The following is a 22,011-nucleotide window of genomic DNA, read 5'->3' as shown; positions in this document are numbered from 1 at the left end:
GTAACGAGGGGGAGCTCAGATGAGGGGTGCATGTCACGGACAAAAACCGCAACACCACCCTTTGCCCTTGCCCCCGTCAGATCATCTTTCTGATAGACGGTATAGCCCCGTAAAGAAGGAGCATCAGTGGCCTGAAAATGTGTCTCTTGGAGACATAATCACAAAGGGCACTCTTGTACAAGGAGTTGTAATTTGGCCACATGCGTCCTGAACCCATTCAGGTTCCACTGTAATATGGGAGCCAGTGATCAGGGGGGCTGAACTCTCACCCTGCCTCTGTGCTTTGGAGGAGAGCCCGTACTGGCCGGAGATTTATTCCTGGGGCGAGAAGATCGCCCCCGGTCGACGTCAATGTCCATCAGCTCCAATGACAACACACGGGAGATGTCACTGTGATGGCCTCGTCATCGAACCGACCCTGACTAGTCTCCTCAGGTGGCAAAACCTTCAGCTTCGGCGTCTTTGTCTTGGGGGGGCTTAGAATGCAGAGCCTTGTCAACAGGTGGAGCATTACTCGCCTGGGCAGAAGGCCCCATATGGGGAGAGGGAGGAAGTACCCCAATGTCAGAAACCACAGCCTTGTCCGACGTTGCGGGGAGAGCTGCAGGTTGCAAAACAACCACAGCAGCACAAGTGCACTGGCAAACGCAGGTATTAGTGCTATCACTAGCAACCTCCGTTTGCGTAGCAACAGTGGCCAGTTGTACCGGTTTTTTCAGAGCGGAAGCGAAAGATGTAGTAAACACAGGAGGTTGCATGGCCTTAAAGAGCTTCTTGGCCTCACCATAGGGGATGCGCTTAGATGTTTTAATCTCCTGTATCTTCCGTTCGTTGAGATAGATGGGGCAGACCCGGCTCCAGACAGGGTGACTCCCAGAGCAATTCACGCACTTCACAGGCGATGAACAATCAGCTCCTTCATGGGCAGGCTGACCGCATTTACCACAAGTGGCTATCGCATTGCACCCCAACGTAGTATGCCCAAAGCGCTGACATGTAAAACAGCACATTGGGTTGGAGAAATATGGCCTTACTGGCAAACGTAAGAACCCCGCTTTAACATGCTCTGGGAGTCGTGGGCAACTGAACATGAGAATAAACGAGTCGGATTTGACTAGGTCCCCATCGACTCATTTCATAATATGCTGCACGTCAACAATACCTTCATCAGCCCATTCAAATTTTAACTCGTCTGTGGGGATATCCACCAAGTCCCTATATGTCACAACACCCTTACTGTATTTCAGAGTGGAGTGGAGCTCGGTCTCGATAGCGTACTCACCGAGACAGGTTGCTTTCCGAAGAGAAGCAACTTGACGGGAACTAGATGTCTCAACTAACAGAGTCCCATTGCGCAGTCGCTTCACAGATTGAAGTGTTCCTGCAATTCCCTCAAGACCCTTGTGGATGTAAAATGGAGAAACCCTCTCAAAGCTACCCTCCGGCGTTTAATAATCAAAAACACATTCTGATTATCAGCATGTGCTCTGTTACGACAATCTGATAAATCTCGATCAACACTAGGCGCTGGAGGACTCGCAGCACGAAGTCGCTTCTTCGATGGGGTGTGTTTTCCTACCAGTGGCCCACCCAAGCCACTGGTAGCGGGAAATGTAGAGGTCGAAGGGTCCATTGCGGTCCCACAAGCAGCTAGGGAACTAAAGGTCCACTCAGACAGAGCCCCGCGTGCCTGAGTAAGCCTTATACAACTGGGGTGCGGCAGGTGCCCCAGAGGTTGCCCGCTTGCGACTGTTCCACCTCAACAGCCATGCATCTCATAGGCGCGGAGCACACCGGAAGATTGAGGGGTTTTTATAGAGGTTGGCCTTCCTCGCAATCCAGGCAGTCAAGCCAAGATTACCATTCCCCGCAGCACACAACATTCCACCGCCGCGCCATACGGTGGTCGCTGAAGCATGTCCGGGGGTTACGGTGACAGGAGACTGGCGGCACTGACCAGTCCCCAGCTCAGGACCCCGGGGTCGCCAAGCCTGTACTCAGCAAATGAATGCTGAGCCCCTGGGGGCAGTATTATCGAAGAGAGACTACATAACTGTACCAGTTACCGAAGAAAATTATAAGTAAAATTAACACTTCATTTCAGCACTTGAGTTTCAGCTGTGTAAATACCTATAAAAACATTGATTCATTTGAAATCAAATTTCCTACTTGATACTTCAAAATTTAAAGCCTGAAACATCTTTAACGTGCCATGCACATACAGTAAGGCGAAGTACCAAAGAAAAACGTAAAAAAAAATCGTCCGATTTTTATTGATGAAACTGGTAAAGAAATGAACTGAAAACATTTCTATCTGAACTGCTATTTAATGTATTTTTTCACAACTGCAGCATTGAATATTATGCCATTCTCTTGAGATAGCTCACTGCATGGAACATCAAATTCGTTAAATGTCACATCAGTTTCATCCACAGAGGAAACTAATGAGTACAGCATGACATGAAAGCGATAGGAATTATTACATGAAGTGCTGTTATTTTATAGGCATATAAATGACAAATATTCATATATTATCATAAATAGGAAATAAACAACAAGGTCAACATGAGGATGGTGTCCTCTTCAAATGAATGAATGTGCTTTCATACATTTCATAGGAGGGGAGGGGTTAATACAACTGCAGATAAATTCAGGTGCCGAATTATGAAGAGCCAGTATACAATGAATACATATGAAGAAGCAATCAGAATGTGGACAACTACAATAGCAGTAAAACAAGTCTGTTACTGGAGCCTAGCAGAAGACCTTTAACATCATGGTTAATCCAAAAATTCAGTAATCAAACCCAGAGATGACACCTAATGAGAAACGTGTCGGATTAAACAAACTATTTCATATTAACAGTAAAGACTGAGTCATCTCTGACAGCAAGTTGAATTAAGGTAACTAAATCAGTCAATTGTTTTTTAAAAAATAACAACTGCACTGAAAATGCGTAATAACAAAGATAAATGTAATGAATTGTGAATTGTAAACAGAAACCATTTCTTGGTGGCGGTCATGATTTGTTATTCAAATTATGTAATTTAATGAAGCAAGACTTCCATGATATTAATTAGGAATATGATTAGTACAGCAAAAAACATTGCAACACATGAAATGTACACATAAATAGAAATAACAAAAGGTTTCGAGATAGATGCAAAGGAAACTATCCAGAGGAAAAAAAAAAATCATTTTTCAACAGGATGGAGCATCACCACACTGTCACCTGCATGAAAGAGCACTTCGTAACAATAAGCTGCCTTATTGAGGTATCAGCCATAAGGGGCATACACGTCTCACATTCAGCTGCTGATCTTGAAATTTGACTGATCTTGCAGTATGTCATTTTGTCGGGGTTTGTGGAAGCCTCCATCCATTTGTCTTACCATGCAACGACTTAAGGTTCAGTAAAAAAAACACCTTTGAGCACAAGATCTCCAAATGTGCTTCAATAAGTATGAGACAAGTCTATTGCCTCAATGTCTGTTGCGTGTCCAGTGGAGGGGACACTGAATGTTTGTCAAAGGTGAATGGAAACACTGAACTTACACCAAATTGTGAAACATACCACATTATACATGCATGCATACAGAAGATGTTGTTGTTGTTGTCGTCGTCGTCGTCGTCGTCGTCGTCGTCGTCATCTTCAGTCCTGAGAAGGGTTTGATGCAGCTCTCCATGCTACTCTATCCTGTGCAAGCTTCTTCATCTCCCAGTACTTACTGCAACCTACATCCTTCTGAATCTGCTTAGTGTATTCATCTATTGGTCTCCCTCTACGATATTTACCCTCCACACTGCCCTCCAATGCTAAATTTGTGATTCCTTGACGCCTCAGAACACGTCCTACCAACCGGTCCCTTCTTCTAGTCAAGTTGTGCCACAAACTCCTGTTCTCCCCAATTCTATTCAATACCTCCTCATTAGTTATGTGATCTACCCATCTAATATTCAGCATTCTTCTGTAGAACCACATTTCGAAAGCTTCTATTCTCTTCTTGTCCAAACTATTTATCGTCCACATTTCACTTCCATACATGGCTACACTCAATACAAATACTTTCAGAAACGATTTCCTGACACATACATCTACACTATGTTAACAAATTTCTCTTCTTCAGAAACATTTTCTTTGCCATTGCCAGTCTACATTTTGTATCCTCTCTACTTTGACCATCATCAGTTATTTTGATCCCCAAATAGCAAAACTCCTTTACTACTTTAAGTGTCTCGTTTCCTAATCTAATTCCCTCAGCATCACCCAACGTAATTCGACTACATTCCATTATCCTCGTTTTGCTTTTGTTGATGTTCATCTTATATCCTCCTTTCAAGACACTATCCCTTCCGTTGAACTGCCCTTCCACGTTTTGCTGTCTCTGACAGAATTACTATGTCATCGGCGAACCTCAACGTTTTTATTTCTTCTCCATGGATTTTAATACCTACTCCGAATTTTTCTTTTGTTTCCTTTACTGCTTGCTCAATATACAGATTGAATAACATCGGGGAGAGGCTACAACCCTGTCTCACCCCCTTCCCTACCGCTGTTTCCCTTTCTTGCCCCTTGACTCTTATAACTGCCATCTGGCTTCTGTACAAATCGTTAATAGCCCTTCACTCCCTGTATTTTACCCCTACCACCTTCAGAATTTGAATGAAAGTATTCCAATCAACATTGTCAAAAGCTTTCTCTAAGTCTACAAATGCTAGAAATGTAGGTTTGCCTTTCCTTAATCTATTTTCTAAGATTAGTCATAGGGTCAGTATTGCCTCAGGTGTTCCAACATTTCTGCGGAATCCAAACTGATCTTCGCCAAGGTCGGCTTCTACCAGTTTTTCCATTTATCTGTAAGGAATTCACTTTAGTATTTTGAAGCTGTGACTTATTAAACTGATAGTTCGGTAATTTTCACGTCCGTCAACACCTGCTTTCTTTGGGATTGGAATTATATTCTTCTTTATGTCTCAGGGTACTTTGCCTCCTCACCAGATGGTAGAGTTTTGTCGTGACTGGCTCTCCCAAGGTCGTCAGTAGTTCTAACGGAATGTTGTCTACTCCCGGGGCCTTGTTTCGACTCAGGTCTTTCAGTGCTCTGTGAAACCCTTCACGTAGTATCTTATCTCCCATTTCATCTTCATCTACATCCTCTTCCATTTCTATAATATTGTCTTCAAGTACATCGCCCTTGTATAGACCCTCTATATACTCCTTCCACCTTTCTGCTTTCCCATCTTTGTTTAGAACTGCGTTTCCATCAACGCTCTTGATATTCATACAAATGGCTCTTTTCTCCAAAGCTCTCTAATTTTCCTGCAGGCAGTATCTATCTTATCCCTAGTGAGATAAGCCTCTACATCCTTACATTTGTCCTCTAGCCATCCCTGCTTAGCCATTTTGCACTTCCTGTTGATCTCATTTTTGAGACATTTGTATTCTTTTTTGCCTGCTTCATTTACTGCATTTTTATATTTTCTCCTTTCATCAATTAAATTCAGTATTTCTTCTGCTACCCAAGGATTTCTACCAGCCCTCGTCTTTTTACCTACTTGATCCTCTGCTGCCTTCACTACTTCATCCCTCAGAGCTACCCATTCTTCTTCTACTGTACTACTTTCCCCCATTCCTATCAATTGTTCCCTTATGCTCTCCCTGAAACTCTGTACAGCCTCTGGTTCTTTCAGTTTATCCAGGTCCCATCTCCTTAAATTACCACGTTTTTGCAGTTCCTTCAGTTTTAATCTACAGTTCATAACCAATAGATTGTGGTCAGAGTCCACATCTGCCCCTGGAAATGTCCTAAAGTTTAAAACCTGGTTCCTAAATCTCTGTCTTACCATTATATGATCTATCTTATACCTTTGAGTATCTCCAGGATTCTTCCATGTGTACAACGTTCTTTCATGATGCTTGAACCAAGTGTTAGCTATGATTAAGTTATGCTCTGTGCAAAACTCTACCAGGCGGCTGCCTCTCATTTCTTAGCCCCAATCCATATTCACCTACTATGTTTCCTTCTCTCCCTTTTCCTATTGACGAATTCCAGTCACCCATGACTATTAAACTTTCGTCTCCCTTCACTACCGGAATAATTTCTTTTATCTCATCATACATTTCTTCAATGTCTTCATCGTCTGCAGAGCTAGTTGGCATATAAACTTGTACTACTGTAGTAGGCATGGGCTTTATGTCTATCTTGACCACAATAATGTGTTCACTATGCTGTTTGTAGCAGCTTACCTGCACTACTATTTTTTTATTCATTATTAAACCTACTCCTGCATTACCCCTATTTGATGTTGTGTTTATAACCCTGTATTCACCTGACCAAAAGTCTTGTTCCTCCTGCCACCGAACTTCACTAATTCCCACTATAACTTCAACCTATCCATTTCCTTTTTAAATTTTCGAACCTACCTGCCCGATTAAGGGATCTGACATTCCACACTCTGATCCGTAGAATGCCAGTTTTCTTCTCCTGATAATGACGCCATCTTGAGTAGTCCCCGCCCCGAGACACGAATGGGGGACAATTTTACCTCCAGAATATTTTACCCAAGAGGACGCCATAATCATTTAAGCTTACAGTAAAGCTTCATGACCTCGGGAAAAATTACGGCTGTAGTTTCCCCTTCCTTTCAGTTGTATAGAAGATGTACTCTTGGTAAGTTGAATGGTTCTTCTGGAAATAAAAGCTTTATAGCGATACATCTAAACATAAATTTATCCTACATTTATATCTTTATTTGTGTCCAGGATATAGCCTTTTGTTACCTACACAGGTTCTGGTTACACAGCTATCACTTCCCTTTCAGTAAAATAGGGTAATCTTAGTCTGTTTTCATGTGCTGAAAGTATTTCTTAATTTTTTGATTTTCTTTGTATATTCGATTTCTCTTTCAGTGTGAAATCACACTAGCCTATACCCTGGCCAGATAGAGGGTGTGAAGGTTATTCATTCATTGGTTCACTTTTTCATTCATTCTTAGATCCACACATTGTGTTCTACAAATCATATAGTCTCGAGGGTTGCAGAATGTGACACATCGCATATTAAAATGTAGAAGCTGCTATTGCAAATTACTTCTGTAAGGTCTACTGACAATCAGATTACCCTGACTATTGCTAATCTCCTCACACTGATAACTATGGGACGTTTCCAGATATCATCATCATCATCATCATCGTCATCATCATCATCGTCATCATCTCATACATAAACATTTAAGAGATCTTAACTAAATTTAAAATTTTCTTATTCCTACATCCTTCCCAATTTCTTTAAATACACTCGTGGAAATTGAAATCAGAACACCGTGAATTCATTGTCCCAGGAAGGGGAAACTTTATTGACACATTCCTGGGGTCAGATACATCACATGATCACACTGACAGAACCACAGGCACATAGACACAGGCAACAGAGCATGCACAATGTCGGCACTAGTACAGTGTATATCCACCTTTCGCAGCAATGCAGGCTGCTATTCTCCCATGGAGACGATCGTAGAGATGCTGGATGTAGTCCTGTGGAACGGCTTGCCATGCCATTTCCACCTGGCGCCTCAGTTGGACCAGCGTTCGTGCTGGACGTGCAGACCGCGTGAGCCGACGCTCCATCCAGTCCCAAACATGCTCAATTGGGGACAGATCCGGAGATCTTGCTGGCCAGGGTAGCTGACTTACACCTTCTAGAGCACGTTGGGTGGCACGGGATACATGCGGACGTGCATTGTCCTGTTGGAACAGCAAGTTCCCTTGCCGGTCTAGGAATGGTAGAACGATGGGTTCGATGACGGTTTGGATGTACCGTGCACTATTCAGTGTCCCCTCGACGATCACCAGTGGTGTACGGCCAGTGTAGGAGATCGCTCCCCACACCATGATGCCGGGTGTTGGCCCTGTGTGCTTCGGTCGTATGCAGTCCTGATTGTGGCGCTCACCTGCACAGCGCCAAACACGCATACGAGCATCATTGGCACCAAGGCAGAAGCGACTCTCATCGCTGAAGACGACACGTCTCCATTCGTCCCTCCATTCACGCCTGTCGCGACACCATTGGAGGCGGGCTGCACGATGTTGGGGCGTGAGCGGAAGACGGCCTAACGGTGTGCGGGACCGTAGCCCAGCTTCATGGAGACGGTTGCGAATGGTCCTCGCCGATACCCCAGGAGCAACAGTGTCCCTAATTTGCTGGGAAGTGGCGGTGCGGTCCCCTACGGCACTGCGTAGGATCCTACGGTCTTGGCGTGCATCCGTGCATCGCTGCGGTCCGGTCCCAGGTCGACGGGCACGTGCACCTTCCGCCGACCACTGGCGACAACATCGATGTACTGTGGAGACCTCACGCCCCACGTGTTGAGCAATTCGGCGGTACGTCCACCCGGCCTCCCGCATGCCCACTATACGCCCTCGCTCAAAGTCCGTCAACTGCACATACGGTTCACGTCCACGCTGTCGCGGCATGCTACCAGTGTTAAAGACTGCGATGGAGCTCCGTATGCCACGGCAAACTGGCTGACACTGACGGCGGCGGTGCACAAATGCTGCGCAGCTAGTGCCATTCGACGGCCAACACCGCGGTTCCTGGCGTGTCCGCTGTGCCGTGCGTGTGATCATTGCTTGTACAGCCCTCTCGCAGTGTCCGGAGCAAGTATGGTGGGTCTGACACACCGGTGTCAATGTGTTCTTTTTTCCATTTGCAGGAGTGTACACAATGTGATCAAAAATATCCAAACACCCCCAAAAACATAGGTTTTTCATATTAGGTGCATTGTGCTGCTTTCTACTTCCAGGTGCTCCATATTAGCAAACTCTGTAGTTATTAGATATTATGAGAGAGCAGAATGCGGCTCTCCGCGGAACCCACAGACTTCGAACTTGGTCAAGTGATTGGGTATCACTTGTGTCATGTGTCTGTATGCCAGATTTCCACACACCTAAACAATCCTAGGTCCACTGTTTTCGATGTGATAGTGAAGTGGAAACGTGAAGGGAGATGTACAGCACAGAAGCGTACAGGCTGACCTCGTTTGGTGACTGACGAACTGTCGAGACTTGAAGAGGGTTGTAATGAGTAAGAGAGACATCTATACAGACTATTACACAGGAATTCCGGACTACTACATTATTCACTGCAGTTATTATGATTGTTAGGTGGGCTGTGAAAAAACTTAGATTTCACCGTCCAGCACCTGCCCATAAGCCACACATGATGCAGGTAAATTCACAATGACACCTCGCTTGGTGTAAGGAGTGAAAACATTGGACGATTGAACAATGGAAAATCGTTGTGTGGAGTCAAGAATTATGGTACACAATGTGGTGACTTGATGGCAGGGTGTGGGTATGGCAAATACCTGGTGAACATCATCTACCAGTGTGTGTAGTGCCAACAGTAAAATTCAGAGGTGGTTCTGGTGTTATGGTGGCATAATGTTCTTCGTGGAGGGGGATTGCACCCCTTGTTGTTTTGCATGGCGCTATCACAGCACAGGCCTACATTGATGTTTTAAGCACCTACTTACTTCCCACTGTTGAAGAGAAATTTGGGGATGGCAATTGCATCTTTCAACATGATCAAGCACCTGTTCATAATGCATGGCCTGTGGTGGAGTGGTTATACGACAATAACATCCCTGTAACAGACTGGCCTGCATAGAGAACTGACCTGAATCCTTTAGAATACCTTTGGGATGTTTTGGAACGCTGACTTCATGCCATGCATCACCGACTGACATCGATACCTCTCCTCAGTGCAACAGTCTTAAGAATGGGCTGCCATTCCCCAAGAAACATCCAGCACCTTGTTGAACGTATGCTTGCAAGAGTGGAAGCTGTCACCAAGGATAAGGATGGACCAACACCATATTCAATTCCTGGATTACCGATGGAAGGTGCCACGAACTTTCAAGCCATTTTCAATCAGGTGTCTGGATACTTTTGATCACATGGTGTATGTCCTCTGTGGTCTCTCTTGTGGTCTTCCAAATATTTATATCTATTTCTGTTTTCCATGTGTTGCTATTTAAGTATGTTTCAGAGTCTTACTAGACTCTTTCGATTTATTATGTTATCTTGTGACAGTCCAACTTCTTCTGTACCTATGACCCATTTTGAACTGTTTTTTCTAGTGATTGCTACCTCAAAGATCTGCCTTGTGAACCTGTCGTCGGTCATCCTGTGATGCATCCACAGAATTTCATCCCTCTATATCTAAATGTGTCCGTTATTGTTTCTGTCTATCTATAGATCTCTCCTAAGGGTCTCTTTATCCAAATTCATTCACAGAAAACTGGTCCAAATATTGTCGTGAGAATTTTTCTTTCCTGCTTCTCAGTCAAGTCATTTTTGTGTGACCATGAATCACAGTACTTTCTGCAGCATTGACAGAAACAGATTTTCTGTTACAATGACTCCGCATCAGCTGAGAAGCTTTTGAGCCAGAAACTCCTGTAATTAGTTTGACAATAAGCAAGGATCTCACTTTAGAAAGACTGAAGATTTTGAACAGTGTGATCTCAAGATTTCAGCTGCAAAACGTGTGGACAGATGATGGCAGGATAATGGTGAAGACCTAAACTAGGAATAATCAGTCTGCAATGCAGGTCAGCTCGATTGCCTCGACTTTAGAACCCAAAAAATTTGTCAACTCTTGTTGCCTCTAATTTTGTGTGTTTACTTTTGTGTGTTTACTTTCATGTCCTTTTTTGCAAAGAAACAATTTGTTTTACTAATATTATAATTGAAACAGTTTCCCCTCTTATTATTTTCTGTTTGTCTAGGATTACTTTTAGTACTAATTTTCTGCTTAATTATCATATCTCTAACATCAATACTATTCATTAATTCAGTATTACTTCAAAATGTTCATAAGACTGATTCAGATGATAATTTACAGTCTTAATTCTACTTTAATAATTTATCATCATATTACTCTGGTTACTGATCATTAGGACCAATAATAAGACACTGCTTTCATTCAGTTTATCTCACTTTCAGTACTGTTGTGCATAGATTATTCTAGCTTTGTTCAGTAACTTTCTCCTCATGTCTTCAGTTGACAATTCACTGACCAGTGCAAAGCCTGCTGGCCTTGGCCACAAAACCTCCCTCCTCCGGGAGATATCTTCCACTTTCACTTCAAGGAACCTTGCTCCCCTACCACAATGCAGTCTGGTATGCTTTGTTCACCGGCCTAAAGTCACTACTACTTCATACTGCACACGCTAATGTTCGATCTCTGCCACCTCTTCATAACAAAGTCTGTCACATATTTCAAGACATGGACGTACATATGATACTTCCGTCAGAGATGTGGCTCAAAGTATGTCCAGAAGTTTCATAAATTGAGAAGACTACACCTTTTTAAGAAGCAACAGATGTAACCGACAACTGGGTGGAGTAGGGGCATACACATGCTCTGATTTATCACATAATGTGCTACACACATCCAATAATCATGAAGATAAACAAGAGGAATATGTTCGGAGAGATCACATCCATTAACAGAAAGTCACCAATGTGCGTCCTCTACAAACGTCCTGAAGTAGTCAGATTTGGCTGCTTTAAATTGCACTTTGAACTGACATGTGAGCATATAATTATGCGCCACTCAGATCTTCCACTTTTCACAGAATTCTTAGCTGGTGAAGGCTTCTTAAATATCCTTTCCATGGAACTCACTATATCAGAAAACTATCTTGTACATTTACAAACCCTTTTATACCTGCCACTGTTATTGTCGTCGTTACTACTCTTACCACCACAATCATTAGTGGCAACAACTGTAATAATACTAGTACTGTCATTATTAATTTTTTTAGTTTATAGTCAGTATTACTTACATTGCCACTTCAGATATTCAAATCATTTTAATACCATTTGTCATATTAAAATTGTTGTTTCTTAGGTAACTATGATATACTTGTGAAACCCTGGTCCGATGCAAAGGAGAACCTGATGGCTCTTGTCAGACTAGCATAAATAAATATGTCTTGCTGATTGGACGATCTCTACCCGATATTTAACGTATGTATCTTGTGACACTTCCTCATACCATGTTATAATGGAGAGATTATCTGTAGGCTTCCTGTCCAATACTGAGTTTTCTCACAGATGAATTTTAGATCGTTTTCTGTGACATTTTATGAAGCTTTTCAAGGTCAAGTTTGACTTCTCTAGAGTTTCTTAGAATAGTGAGTGTGTACTAAAGCCATACACCCCATGTTGATTCTCTGCTATTTTTTAATTTCAATTTGGCTTTCCTTATCTCCTTCACCTATGTCTTCATAACTTTTTTCAGAATTATTTTAAATTGGAGGGGGTCAATTTAACATTTGGGGTTGTACTATTGGATAGCTGCCACTGTTTTCCTGTCCATTTTGAATTCCTCTGAAGTACTGAATCAAGATTTTTCTATCAGATCGTAAGCCTTTCTGACACTTGGCATAAGTTGCCACAGTGTTTACAAATCATCATCTTTGCAAAATTTACTTTGGTTCCCATATCTGTTCTCTACACGATTGCCTTTTGCAAAATCATGCCTTATACTCAACTATTAATGGGCCTACTTGTTCATCCAGTTGACTTCACAGGGCTTTTTAAAGAACTTTGGACATAACAGGATGCAGCGAAATTCCCTGCAGTTATTCAGACTGCTTTTATCTCATTTTTGTGAAGAAGATCAATTAATGCACATTTCCACTCTTCAGCAATTTTTTTTCACTTTTACAAATGTGTAACATAATTCTGCCAGTTGCCTGTGTGAGATTACTGTTGCTCAGTATCCATATCTCGATACTTCTGCTATGAGTTTATGTCTTCTGTAGATGACTTGCTATTTTCCAAAGTACTGACTTCCTTCAGTTCTTCAACAGATGATTTTTAATCTGAATTGTTTTGCCTCCTAAATCTAGTTCTTTCAGAGGCACACAGTCAAGATTTGAGTGAAAGTAATGGACTAAAATTGTTATTTTTTTGTTGGTTTCAAGTGACCCAGTTTACACTCTTTTTTATAGCCTTGAATATTCTTTTCTATACTTTCAAGAATTCCTGCCATTTTCTGGGGTTTGTAACTATTTAAAATTTTCAATGCTTGTTCCTCGCATCTACTACACACTGATCATACGCAATGTTCTACTACCTGTGTTCTCTCCTCCTTTGTCATTAGCTTAATTTCATAATGATTTTTATTATGTCTGCAAGTTTCTTACAATTCATGGTATATGAACGAATAATTTGTTGAAAATTTTTTACTCATAATACGAGTGTTAATGGATTAATGATAGTGATTTATTCGTGTGTGTTTCTTATATGCAGAAGACGTTGAAATCAGTAAAAAATTCCTTTCTTGTTCTTACACTGAGTATTTTTGTATCCTTATTGGCTATAACAACATGGTATATCTGAAACTCACATAAAGTGGAGTTAAGAAAATTTCATTTTTGTAGGTTCTTCGCAGGTTTAATTTATGTGGTAGTGTTTTGGATCTCATTCCCCCAGCTTTATCTCACCATTTTCATATATTCTCTATTGAACTCCTGTTTTCCAAAATTTTCTTGTTGGAACATATGCATGACATCCCACCAGTCAGACACTGAAGCAGTTCAGTGGCATGCTTTTAGATTTGCTACTATTAGCTTTGATTAGCACACAAATGTTATGGGTATGGTTCAGGAACTCAAACAGGAATCCTTGGAGGGAAGATGTTCTTTTCGAGAGTCAATCTCGAGAGGATTTAGGGAACTGGCATTTGAGGCTCACTGCAGATGTAAATGTTGATCAGTGTGTATTGTAAGGGAAACATAATGAAACTTTGTGTGTCTGATTTGGATACTACTATTTGCCTACAATATAATGCATCACACTTTGTGTATCCTCCAGAACTGTCACAGACAGACCGAGTTTTATTTTTCTATGTTTACTGTTTTTTCATCTAATGTCTTTTGTTAATGAAATCACCTGTTTGTGTAGACTGAAACTGAAAATGATTAATAGGATTTAGTAATTTTAATATTCTGGACAAGTGAGAGTTTTGATGTGTACCATAAATAGAGAGTTTTGATGTAACAATGGGAAGAAATCAATTATGTAAGGTTGCTGTTGGGCAGTATAGTCATGCATGGCGAACTTGTAAACATAGACAAATACCTTTTTTCTGGTGCACTGTGGATTGTAAAGATAATGCACAAAATGGAATTAAAGTTATGCATTCCAGATTAATTTTCCACATAACAGCATGAAGGCAGCAACTTGGAAATGATGCAGAGGCATGTTTACTAATGGAAAATTTTATGAAGCACAATGCCAAAAACTAAGTTATGGTCCAAAATGTCGATTTACCTCTTATTGTGGACTGATGTAATGTGGGAAAATATCAGCAGTGACAGTAAAGGAACATATTTGCTAAATGAATTGATTTCAATATTGAACACATTCTCCAAACTGAGTCCCATATGCAAAACTACTATGCCTGTGCCCCATAGAAAATTATTATTGCACCATGCATAAACAACAGAATGAAGCCTAACAAACAAATGCTTAATTTGGGAAGAGAAAATGTGATGCAGGAACCAGTTATGCCAGATTCACTCTTTTTTTAAATACCATACTCACTGTCCCTAGCATGATAAATTTTTTCCTCAACTGGTATGCTTGCACAATCACCAGGCATCAATGTGCCTGATGGTCCTTTACAGACACCACCAAGACAATAGAAATTAGGGCTTGTATGGAGGTAACAGACAGTTGCTTTTCCCTCACTCTGCTGGCCAGTGGAAAAGGAAAGGAAATGACTGATAGTGGTGGAACATACCCACCACCATGCACCATGAAGTGTCTTGCATAGTATGTTTTCTGATTTAGGTTTTTCAGTCCTCTTCCTGATATTCCCCAATGTTAGTTAGGTTTTATTCGTGTGAGAAGTTTATGAATCTAACCATCCACTTTCTCTTACGCAAGGTGGACAAAATTAATACCAGAACATGTTATTTTACTGGGTTAAATTTTATGCTTCATACAAGCAGACCTTATCAAAGTTGTAGGTTGTGGCAAGAAGATAATTTATTTGGATCTGCTGTGACTTCTGTTGTGAGGAAATACACGTATTTATCTGCATGGGTCCAAGAGTTTTTCTGTGACTGACAAATCTGTAAATAATTCAACATATATCATTGAGGTAGCCATACTGTAACTATTTTAAGATCAATGCATCGAGGATGATCTATCACATACAAATATTATCACACTTCATACCTTTGGCACCTTCGAAAATTTTTGGTTCAAACTGACAAATATCAATGATTCACTGAAAAGATGAATCATGTTCAATGTATTCTTCTGCAATCTATAAGTTAATCGAAGGAGGAATATTTTTCAAATAACCTACACTCTCAGAGTTTAAATTTATACAAAATGTTTAACATCCAGAAGGGTCACTGAAAACATGGTTAAACATATTTTACAAATTCTGTTTGGATTCTACTCAGATCAATATGCAAGTAACAGTTGCTAATCCACATCAAGTGGAATAGCACAAGAGTACTGTAAAATTATTAATTGCACTTATGTCAAGAAAACTCAATCTGTGCCTGTCCCACGGTAATGCATTTCTTACATTAAGCAATTACGCAAATATATGTTTATCACTCTACATGCAATGAATCAGAGATGGGAGTGCTTACAGTATTCTCAGTTTCATCCACCTCCAAATTTAGTTCAGGATCCTCCTTGATAAAATCATTTGGCCAAGAGGTTCCCAAGTTATCTTCAAGGCACTGTAAGAAAGAAAAAACTCAGTTAAAACTGCTTGTACCCTTCTGTACTTATGACATGGCTCCTAACATTTGTTTTTTTATGAATATCATACCAATTTTCAGAGATTTGTATCATGTACACACACAAAAATTTTAAAAACATAATTTATTGAGCAGCTATTCTGCCAACATGTATCACTGTAATTTCACACAGTGCCATACTGCACTAATTTTACATATAGTCAGTACATAGTGTACTTCATAGTCCTTGCTGACCCTTATCCTTCATTTGGTAACCTCACAGTTTGCCCGTACCAAGAAGAAGAGGGAGTGTGCTACTCCCTGTGCATTAACATAGGACAGTAAAGGTGGTAAGCCCAAGAACTGCAATGAAATGAATACCCCTAGCTGCACACTGGCATTGATATAAGTGAATGGGGACAGGTGAAAATGTGTGCCCCATCCAGGACTCAAACCTGGGATGTCCTGCATTCATGGCAGATGCTCAATCCATCTGAGCCACCCAGGACACAGAGGATAGTGTGACTGCAGGGACTTATCTCTGGCATGCCTACCGTGAGACCCACATTTCCAACTTATTGTCCTGCGCTATACTCTTAGTGCCCCTGCCCATTATACTTATTACTCGCGGCTTTTTGCCCATACCCGTAAGAGTACGGGCACTGTTTGTGCATCTGTGTGGAAGAAGATTGTCAAATGACCAGTGAGCCTTATATATATGAAGATGGTATCTGTTCTTTTGTACCTGTCTGAAAGAACAGGTACCATTTTCATATACTCAAGAACTAAGACTAGCACTGTAACTTGAGACTCAAGTGCACATGTAATTCGATGGCATTTGTTGCTTCTGTCTCAACTTATTTCGAAAGATTGTTTATGGACTTTTGAGTGAATGGTTAAGAGTTGAAGGCTGTGATTATAAGGAGGTGCTGAGAGTTATAGTTACTGGTATTTATAGAAGGAAACGAACAAAACATGTCCACGTTTTTTGATCCAGTGAACCGACATGGGTGAAGAGAAACTAAGGGTAAATATTTTGTAAGTCTCCAAAAACTAAAGTAGAATTTAGAAATGGTTGACAGCAATTCTTCAGAAAGACAGTCTGTCTCAGTTTTGTGTGTGATTCACATTTCAGTGAGGAACAACAAATCTTTATCACCAGTAAACAAGTTGAAATTTTAAGACAAGGGTGGTCTCTTAAAACCAGAGCGGCTCAGTGGTTCATCGTGTATTTCCCAGTTTACTGAAATATCTAACGAAAATATTACACAAAAGAAAATCTTCCGTAAAGCACTTGCTTAAGGGAAGCTGTTGAAAGAAGACAGTAAACAAGCTGCAGTTTCAATGTCTGCCAGTGCTTCTTCAGCTGAGGAAAATGTAGGGAGCTGATCAGTACTGGACGGAGTAGTAATCACATTACAACAATGTTGATGTGCCAGGAACTGGAAATTGTCAGATTACGTGATAAATTAAGGACAGCAAATGCCGAAATCAATCTCTTCCAAAAACAAGTCTCAGATGAAAACCGTAAGATAGCTCAGACAAATGTCCTAGATCCTTGTAAACTCAGTAAAAACAGAAAATCATATTTGTCACTATGTTAAAGAAATGCCAATTTAAAAACAGCAATAGAATGCATTATGTGATGTGACAATGAATTTATTCTGGATAGCATGCTCTCGAAAAATAGTTGCTCAAAGGATAATTACAGGCATTGTTTGAAGCACGCATTGTTGCAACAACCTACTGAAACATCTCCAAAATTAAATGATAAATGCTCATGTGAAATTAACAAAGAGCCCATAGAACAATTAGGAATTATTTTCGGAAAGGACAAAATGAAAACAAAGATACGCTGATTTTGGATGAAGTAAAGCACAAGGAAAGCTACATTTCAATAACACTTTGCTGGAAGTTTGTTTCGTCAATTTATGGGTATATACTTCAGACGATTGTAGTAATAACGTTGCCTTTCATTGCTCTGGTGTTCATACGTGTTGCTCTGATTCATAACCGTATTCACCCTATTTTAGTGTACTCCAGTCACAATGCCACTCCTAGCGATGTCTAGCATAAATTGATTCAAGTAATTATCTAGCTAGAGCAAGCCAGAATGACACTTGTTTCATTCCCTTCTTATGGTACAGTACACAACTGAATAAAAAGGTCCAGCAGTGCCTAGGAATTACTGGTATAGAAAATAAAGTTCCTTGCTCAATATCAAATGCAGTTGACATGACACATTAACAATTACTATGGCAGGAGAGGATCCTATAGCATGATGTATGAGAAACCATGCATACAATGACGGTGACTGGCTGGATGGTACGGTACATATTAGACCACAATCTCTGTAACAATGTATGATTTAACAAATGGTCTCTAGCATGGAAATCATGCATTTCTGGACATAAGACCTTTTCTGGTTTGTATCCTCTCCTCAATCAATCCCTGTTTGTAAATGGTGGAGAAAACACCCTATATCAGGGTTGGCCAAAAGCTGCACAGTGTGCAGACGTGCAGAAGTGCTGCACACTTGCACACGTGTGCGACAGCGAGCGACAGCGACATCTGTTATTAGACATGTGTCCTAATTGAACGGCGGCGGCTCCACTTCCCTGTTTATGTGGTACAAGCAAGAGCGCAACATACCCAGTCTCGTTTACCCCTGGTAACCGTAACCTTAACAGAGAAGTATTGAGAAATGGCAGGTACTGTGAAAAAGCAAAGGACGGGAGATCTATCTTCTCAGTTGTTTAAAAATGACTGGGAACTGCAATTCTTTTTTGTAGCCGTTGGTGAAAACTCAGTGTTTGCTATGCCGCCGAATAATAGGCGGCCAGCCTAAGTTTTCAATTGAAAGACACTACAATACATATCACAAAGACGAGTGTAGTGTACTCAACAGTGAAGAACGACAAGCAAAATTAAATGTCCTTAAGAAAATGGATGAGACAACTCGATTATCATTTCTCATAAATGTGTTTGGATTTATTCCTTTCATACTTAAAAATGATTGTTTACTAATTGTGCATTAGTGCCTCATTCTGCTCCATGTTACGTTAGTATCAGGGAAGTTAGTCATTAAACCGATTGTTCCAATGTATACTTACATTTAGGTTTTTTTTTAATGTGTGAAGGGCTACGCTCAGCTGAAGTCGATAAAACGTAACATTCATCGAATTGTCGGTTATTATGCAGAATTCAGACAGAGCTGATGAAAGATGTAGCAATAATGGTATTGAAATAACAGGTGATCATCGAGAGGTCTGCGGTTATCATTCTGTTCGGAGGTCAGCGAGACAAATTATGTGGGTGTGACTGAGGGCACCGAGAATTAGTTATAGGAAAGCTTGCATTAGTTTAATGTTATTTGAAATCATGAATAAGGTTCGTTGCAAGTCGCTAAGTGCTCTCTTTCTTAAATACTACATCAAAAACATTACTCTTATCTACCTGCCGTCAGTCAAGCTGCCTTAATAAAAACCCACGGTTGTTAACGGTATTACTTGTCTTACTGGGTTAAACTGGTAACATAAAAGTAGACATCTCAATGAGTAGACTGTGACAGTATTTTAAATGTTTAATATGCGAAATACCTTCCCATGGTTGGCTTGCAAGCTGTGGAAAGAGCATTAGAATGCGCTAGTACAGAGTATCCTAGCAAGTGGATAAAGCGAAATCTATGGGCAGAAACATGCACTACATGAACACTGACGGCTGCGGCGTGCACGCTGTGACCCGGAAGTTGCACATGTGCAGGAGCACCGCACACGTGCAGAATTTCTGGCCGGCCCTGCCCTATATAGTGGTGTTATGTTCAGATTATTAAATCAATGCTCACTGCATGTATTATGTGAGCTATAGTGTAAAGCACACGCCTTAAAGCAGGGCTGAGAAGTACTTAGTTTGTAAATGTGACAGTGTTGGTGGGAAAGGGACTGGATTGGTAAATGTGTCATGTTGTTGCTGCCTACTGTTGAAAGCATGTTGTAAAGCTGTGTAATTATGTTGCTGTCAGTGAATTAATGAATCATCAGAACGTTGATGTTATTTCTTGTAACATTATCACTATTTTTATAGTGTTATACTCGCATAATATTTATATTGCCTGCCCTCATTCTTACTTTTCCAATTTTTATATGGGGCTGATCTGCAATTCCCATGAAAACTGATCATCTTTATTACAGAAAATAGTGATGCAGATGGTGGTTCCCATTCATTATACCAATGATGATAATGCATTCATGAGGTGTAAACAATTATGAACGAAGTATCTGGTTGATCTGCAACCAGTGCCCAGTGACTGAAATTTCTCACTTCCTGGAGATTAGAGACGTTTGTCAGAACTGAAAAAATTTTCCAATATTAAATATTTCTTATGACATTCTTAACACATACCATTGTTCTTCCCCTCATTAACGTGTTGTTAAAAATTCTTTTCAAATAACCAACTCTTTCTCCCTCTCTCACATTAATTAATGGTCTCACTGTGTTAAAAAGCCACAAAAGATTCCCATGCATATAAAACAAATCAGCATTTTCCTATCTCATAAGGTATCAAATACATTCCTCTGTAGTTCTCTCATGTTCATATTATGTAGTGTTAAGGCAGAAAGAGTCACCTGTACTGGATCATGATGGCACAGTTTAATTATTGTATAAAAGCCAGGAATTCGAATTTGCTGCTTGCAGGTCATTTGTGATACTGTTTATATTTTGTCGCCCTATACCGGAAAATGATGCATGAATGGTCAGTCACAGCTGGATAAGAATTCAAAGTGGTGCATAGATTGTGAACTTGCTGTAAATGTTCAGAAAAAAAAATATTTATATTGATTGTGTGTGTGTGTGTGTGTGTGTGTGTGTGTGTGTGTGTGTGTGTGTACGCGCGCGAGGGGGGGTGGGCGGCATTGAATTCCTAAGTGACTAAACTGCTGAGGCCATCGGTCTGTTCAGAAATGTAAAATTGCTCTTTTATAGCACACTTTGGTTCACTGGTAAAATGCAACCAGTCCACAAAGGAGATTGCTTATAAAACATTTGTACAATCCATACTAGAAGCCTGCTCAGGTGTGTGGCACCTGCACCACATATGATTGTCACAGAATACTCAACATATACAAAGATGAGCGGCACAAATTTTCACAATTGACAGTGTCGTGCAGATGCTAAGAAACAAGACACACAGATGCTTTAAGATTGATGCAAACTATCCTATGAAATACTATTTAAAGAGATTTAAGAACCAGCTGTAAGTGATGAATCTAGAAATATATATCATCCTATTACGTATCACTTCCCAGGGAGCATAAGGACAAGACTTCACTAATTACAGCATGCACAGAGTCAATTTCACAACAATTTTCCTGCACTCTGTATGTGAATGGAATGGAAGAAGCCCTACTTACTGGTTCAGTAGGAAGTACTATCTGCCATGTAACTCTCAGCGGATTCCAGAGTATGGATTTTTATGAGGACATGGATGTAGATGCTGTTCACTCTTTTTCCATTTTCTCTTCCATTCACCTATAATAATACAACACAACATCTCCAGCTGAGTTAGATACACTTTGAGTGTACTAAAAGGATGTCTGCTGTACTTGCAATCAGTAGACTGCGCTTCCACCCTTCCACATTCCACCCCCCCCCTCCCCCCCCCCCCACACACACACACGGCTACAGTTCCCTTCCCTTCAGAGTAGTGGCATGTGAAGAACTGCACTGCTAATTGTCAGTAACAGTTAGGAGATACAGATGAAAGTCTCATGCTGCCCCTTGAGACTACTTGTGTGTGTATGAATGGCCAGAGACTGATCTAGTAGTGCTGAGATTATCTGGGCACATAAGTTACCAATTCTCTTTGCATATGCCCTGATTCCTTTTATTTTATCATCATTTCTCCTGATGTAGTTGGGTGTCAAAACATGTTTTGGCATTCAGAGGAAAATAGTTGGTGATTGAAATTTTGAGGAAAGAACTCAATACAAAGAGAAACGCCTTTCTTCCCCTTACCACATCAACTCATAATGTACACATGACACTTTTCCCACTACTTTGCAATAATACAAAACAAGCTTTCCTTCTTTGAACTTTCTCGGTACCCTCCATTAATCCTATCTACTAAGGATCCCATACTGTACAGCAACCATTAAATCTGTACGATTTATCATGTAAACCAAAAGTGGAGTTCTACAATTCTGGTATGGGGGACCTCACATCATCTAT

The 22,011-nt window shown here is 40.7% G+C and overlaps 2 protein-coding genes across 5 annotated transcripts in view; both read right to left on the bottom strand.

Annotated features, from left to right (window-relative positions):
* The window catches only part of LOC126213370 (zinc finger protein ZFP2-like), a 224,982-nt gene that overhangs the window by 14,787 nt on the left and 188,184 nt on the right, over positions 1-22,011 (bottom strand). The gene's annotated exons all lie outside the window — the stretch shown is intronic.
* The window catches only part of LOC126213373 (zinc finger protein OZF-like), a 190,951-nt gene that overhangs the window by 147,514 nt on the left and 21,426 nt on the right, over positions 1-22,011 (bottom strand). For 3 of the 4 annotated variants that reach the window (XR_007541153.1, XM_049941078.1, XM_049941081.1), the window contains exon 4: positions 15,691-15,783. Coding sequence is in view for 3 of the 4 variants with exons in the window: in XM_049941078.1 (XP_049797035.1) it covers positions 15,691-15,783 (93 nt within the window). In the remaining variant the exon portion in view is untranslated. The remainder of the gene's footprint in view (positions 1-15,690; positions 15,784-22,011) is intronic. The other variant, XM_049941079.1, reaches the window with a different exon arrangement.

The sequence above is a fragment of the Schistocerca nitens genome, chromosome 11, assembly GCF_023898315.1.
Source record: "Schistocerca nitens isolate TAMUIC-IGC-003100 chromosome 11, iqSchNite1.1, whole genome shotgun sequence".
Lineage (NCBI taxonomy): Eukaryota > Metazoa > Arthropoda > Insecta > Orthoptera > Acrididae > Schistocerca > Schistocerca nitens.
This window is presented reverse-complemented; position numbering and strand designations above follow the sequence as displayed.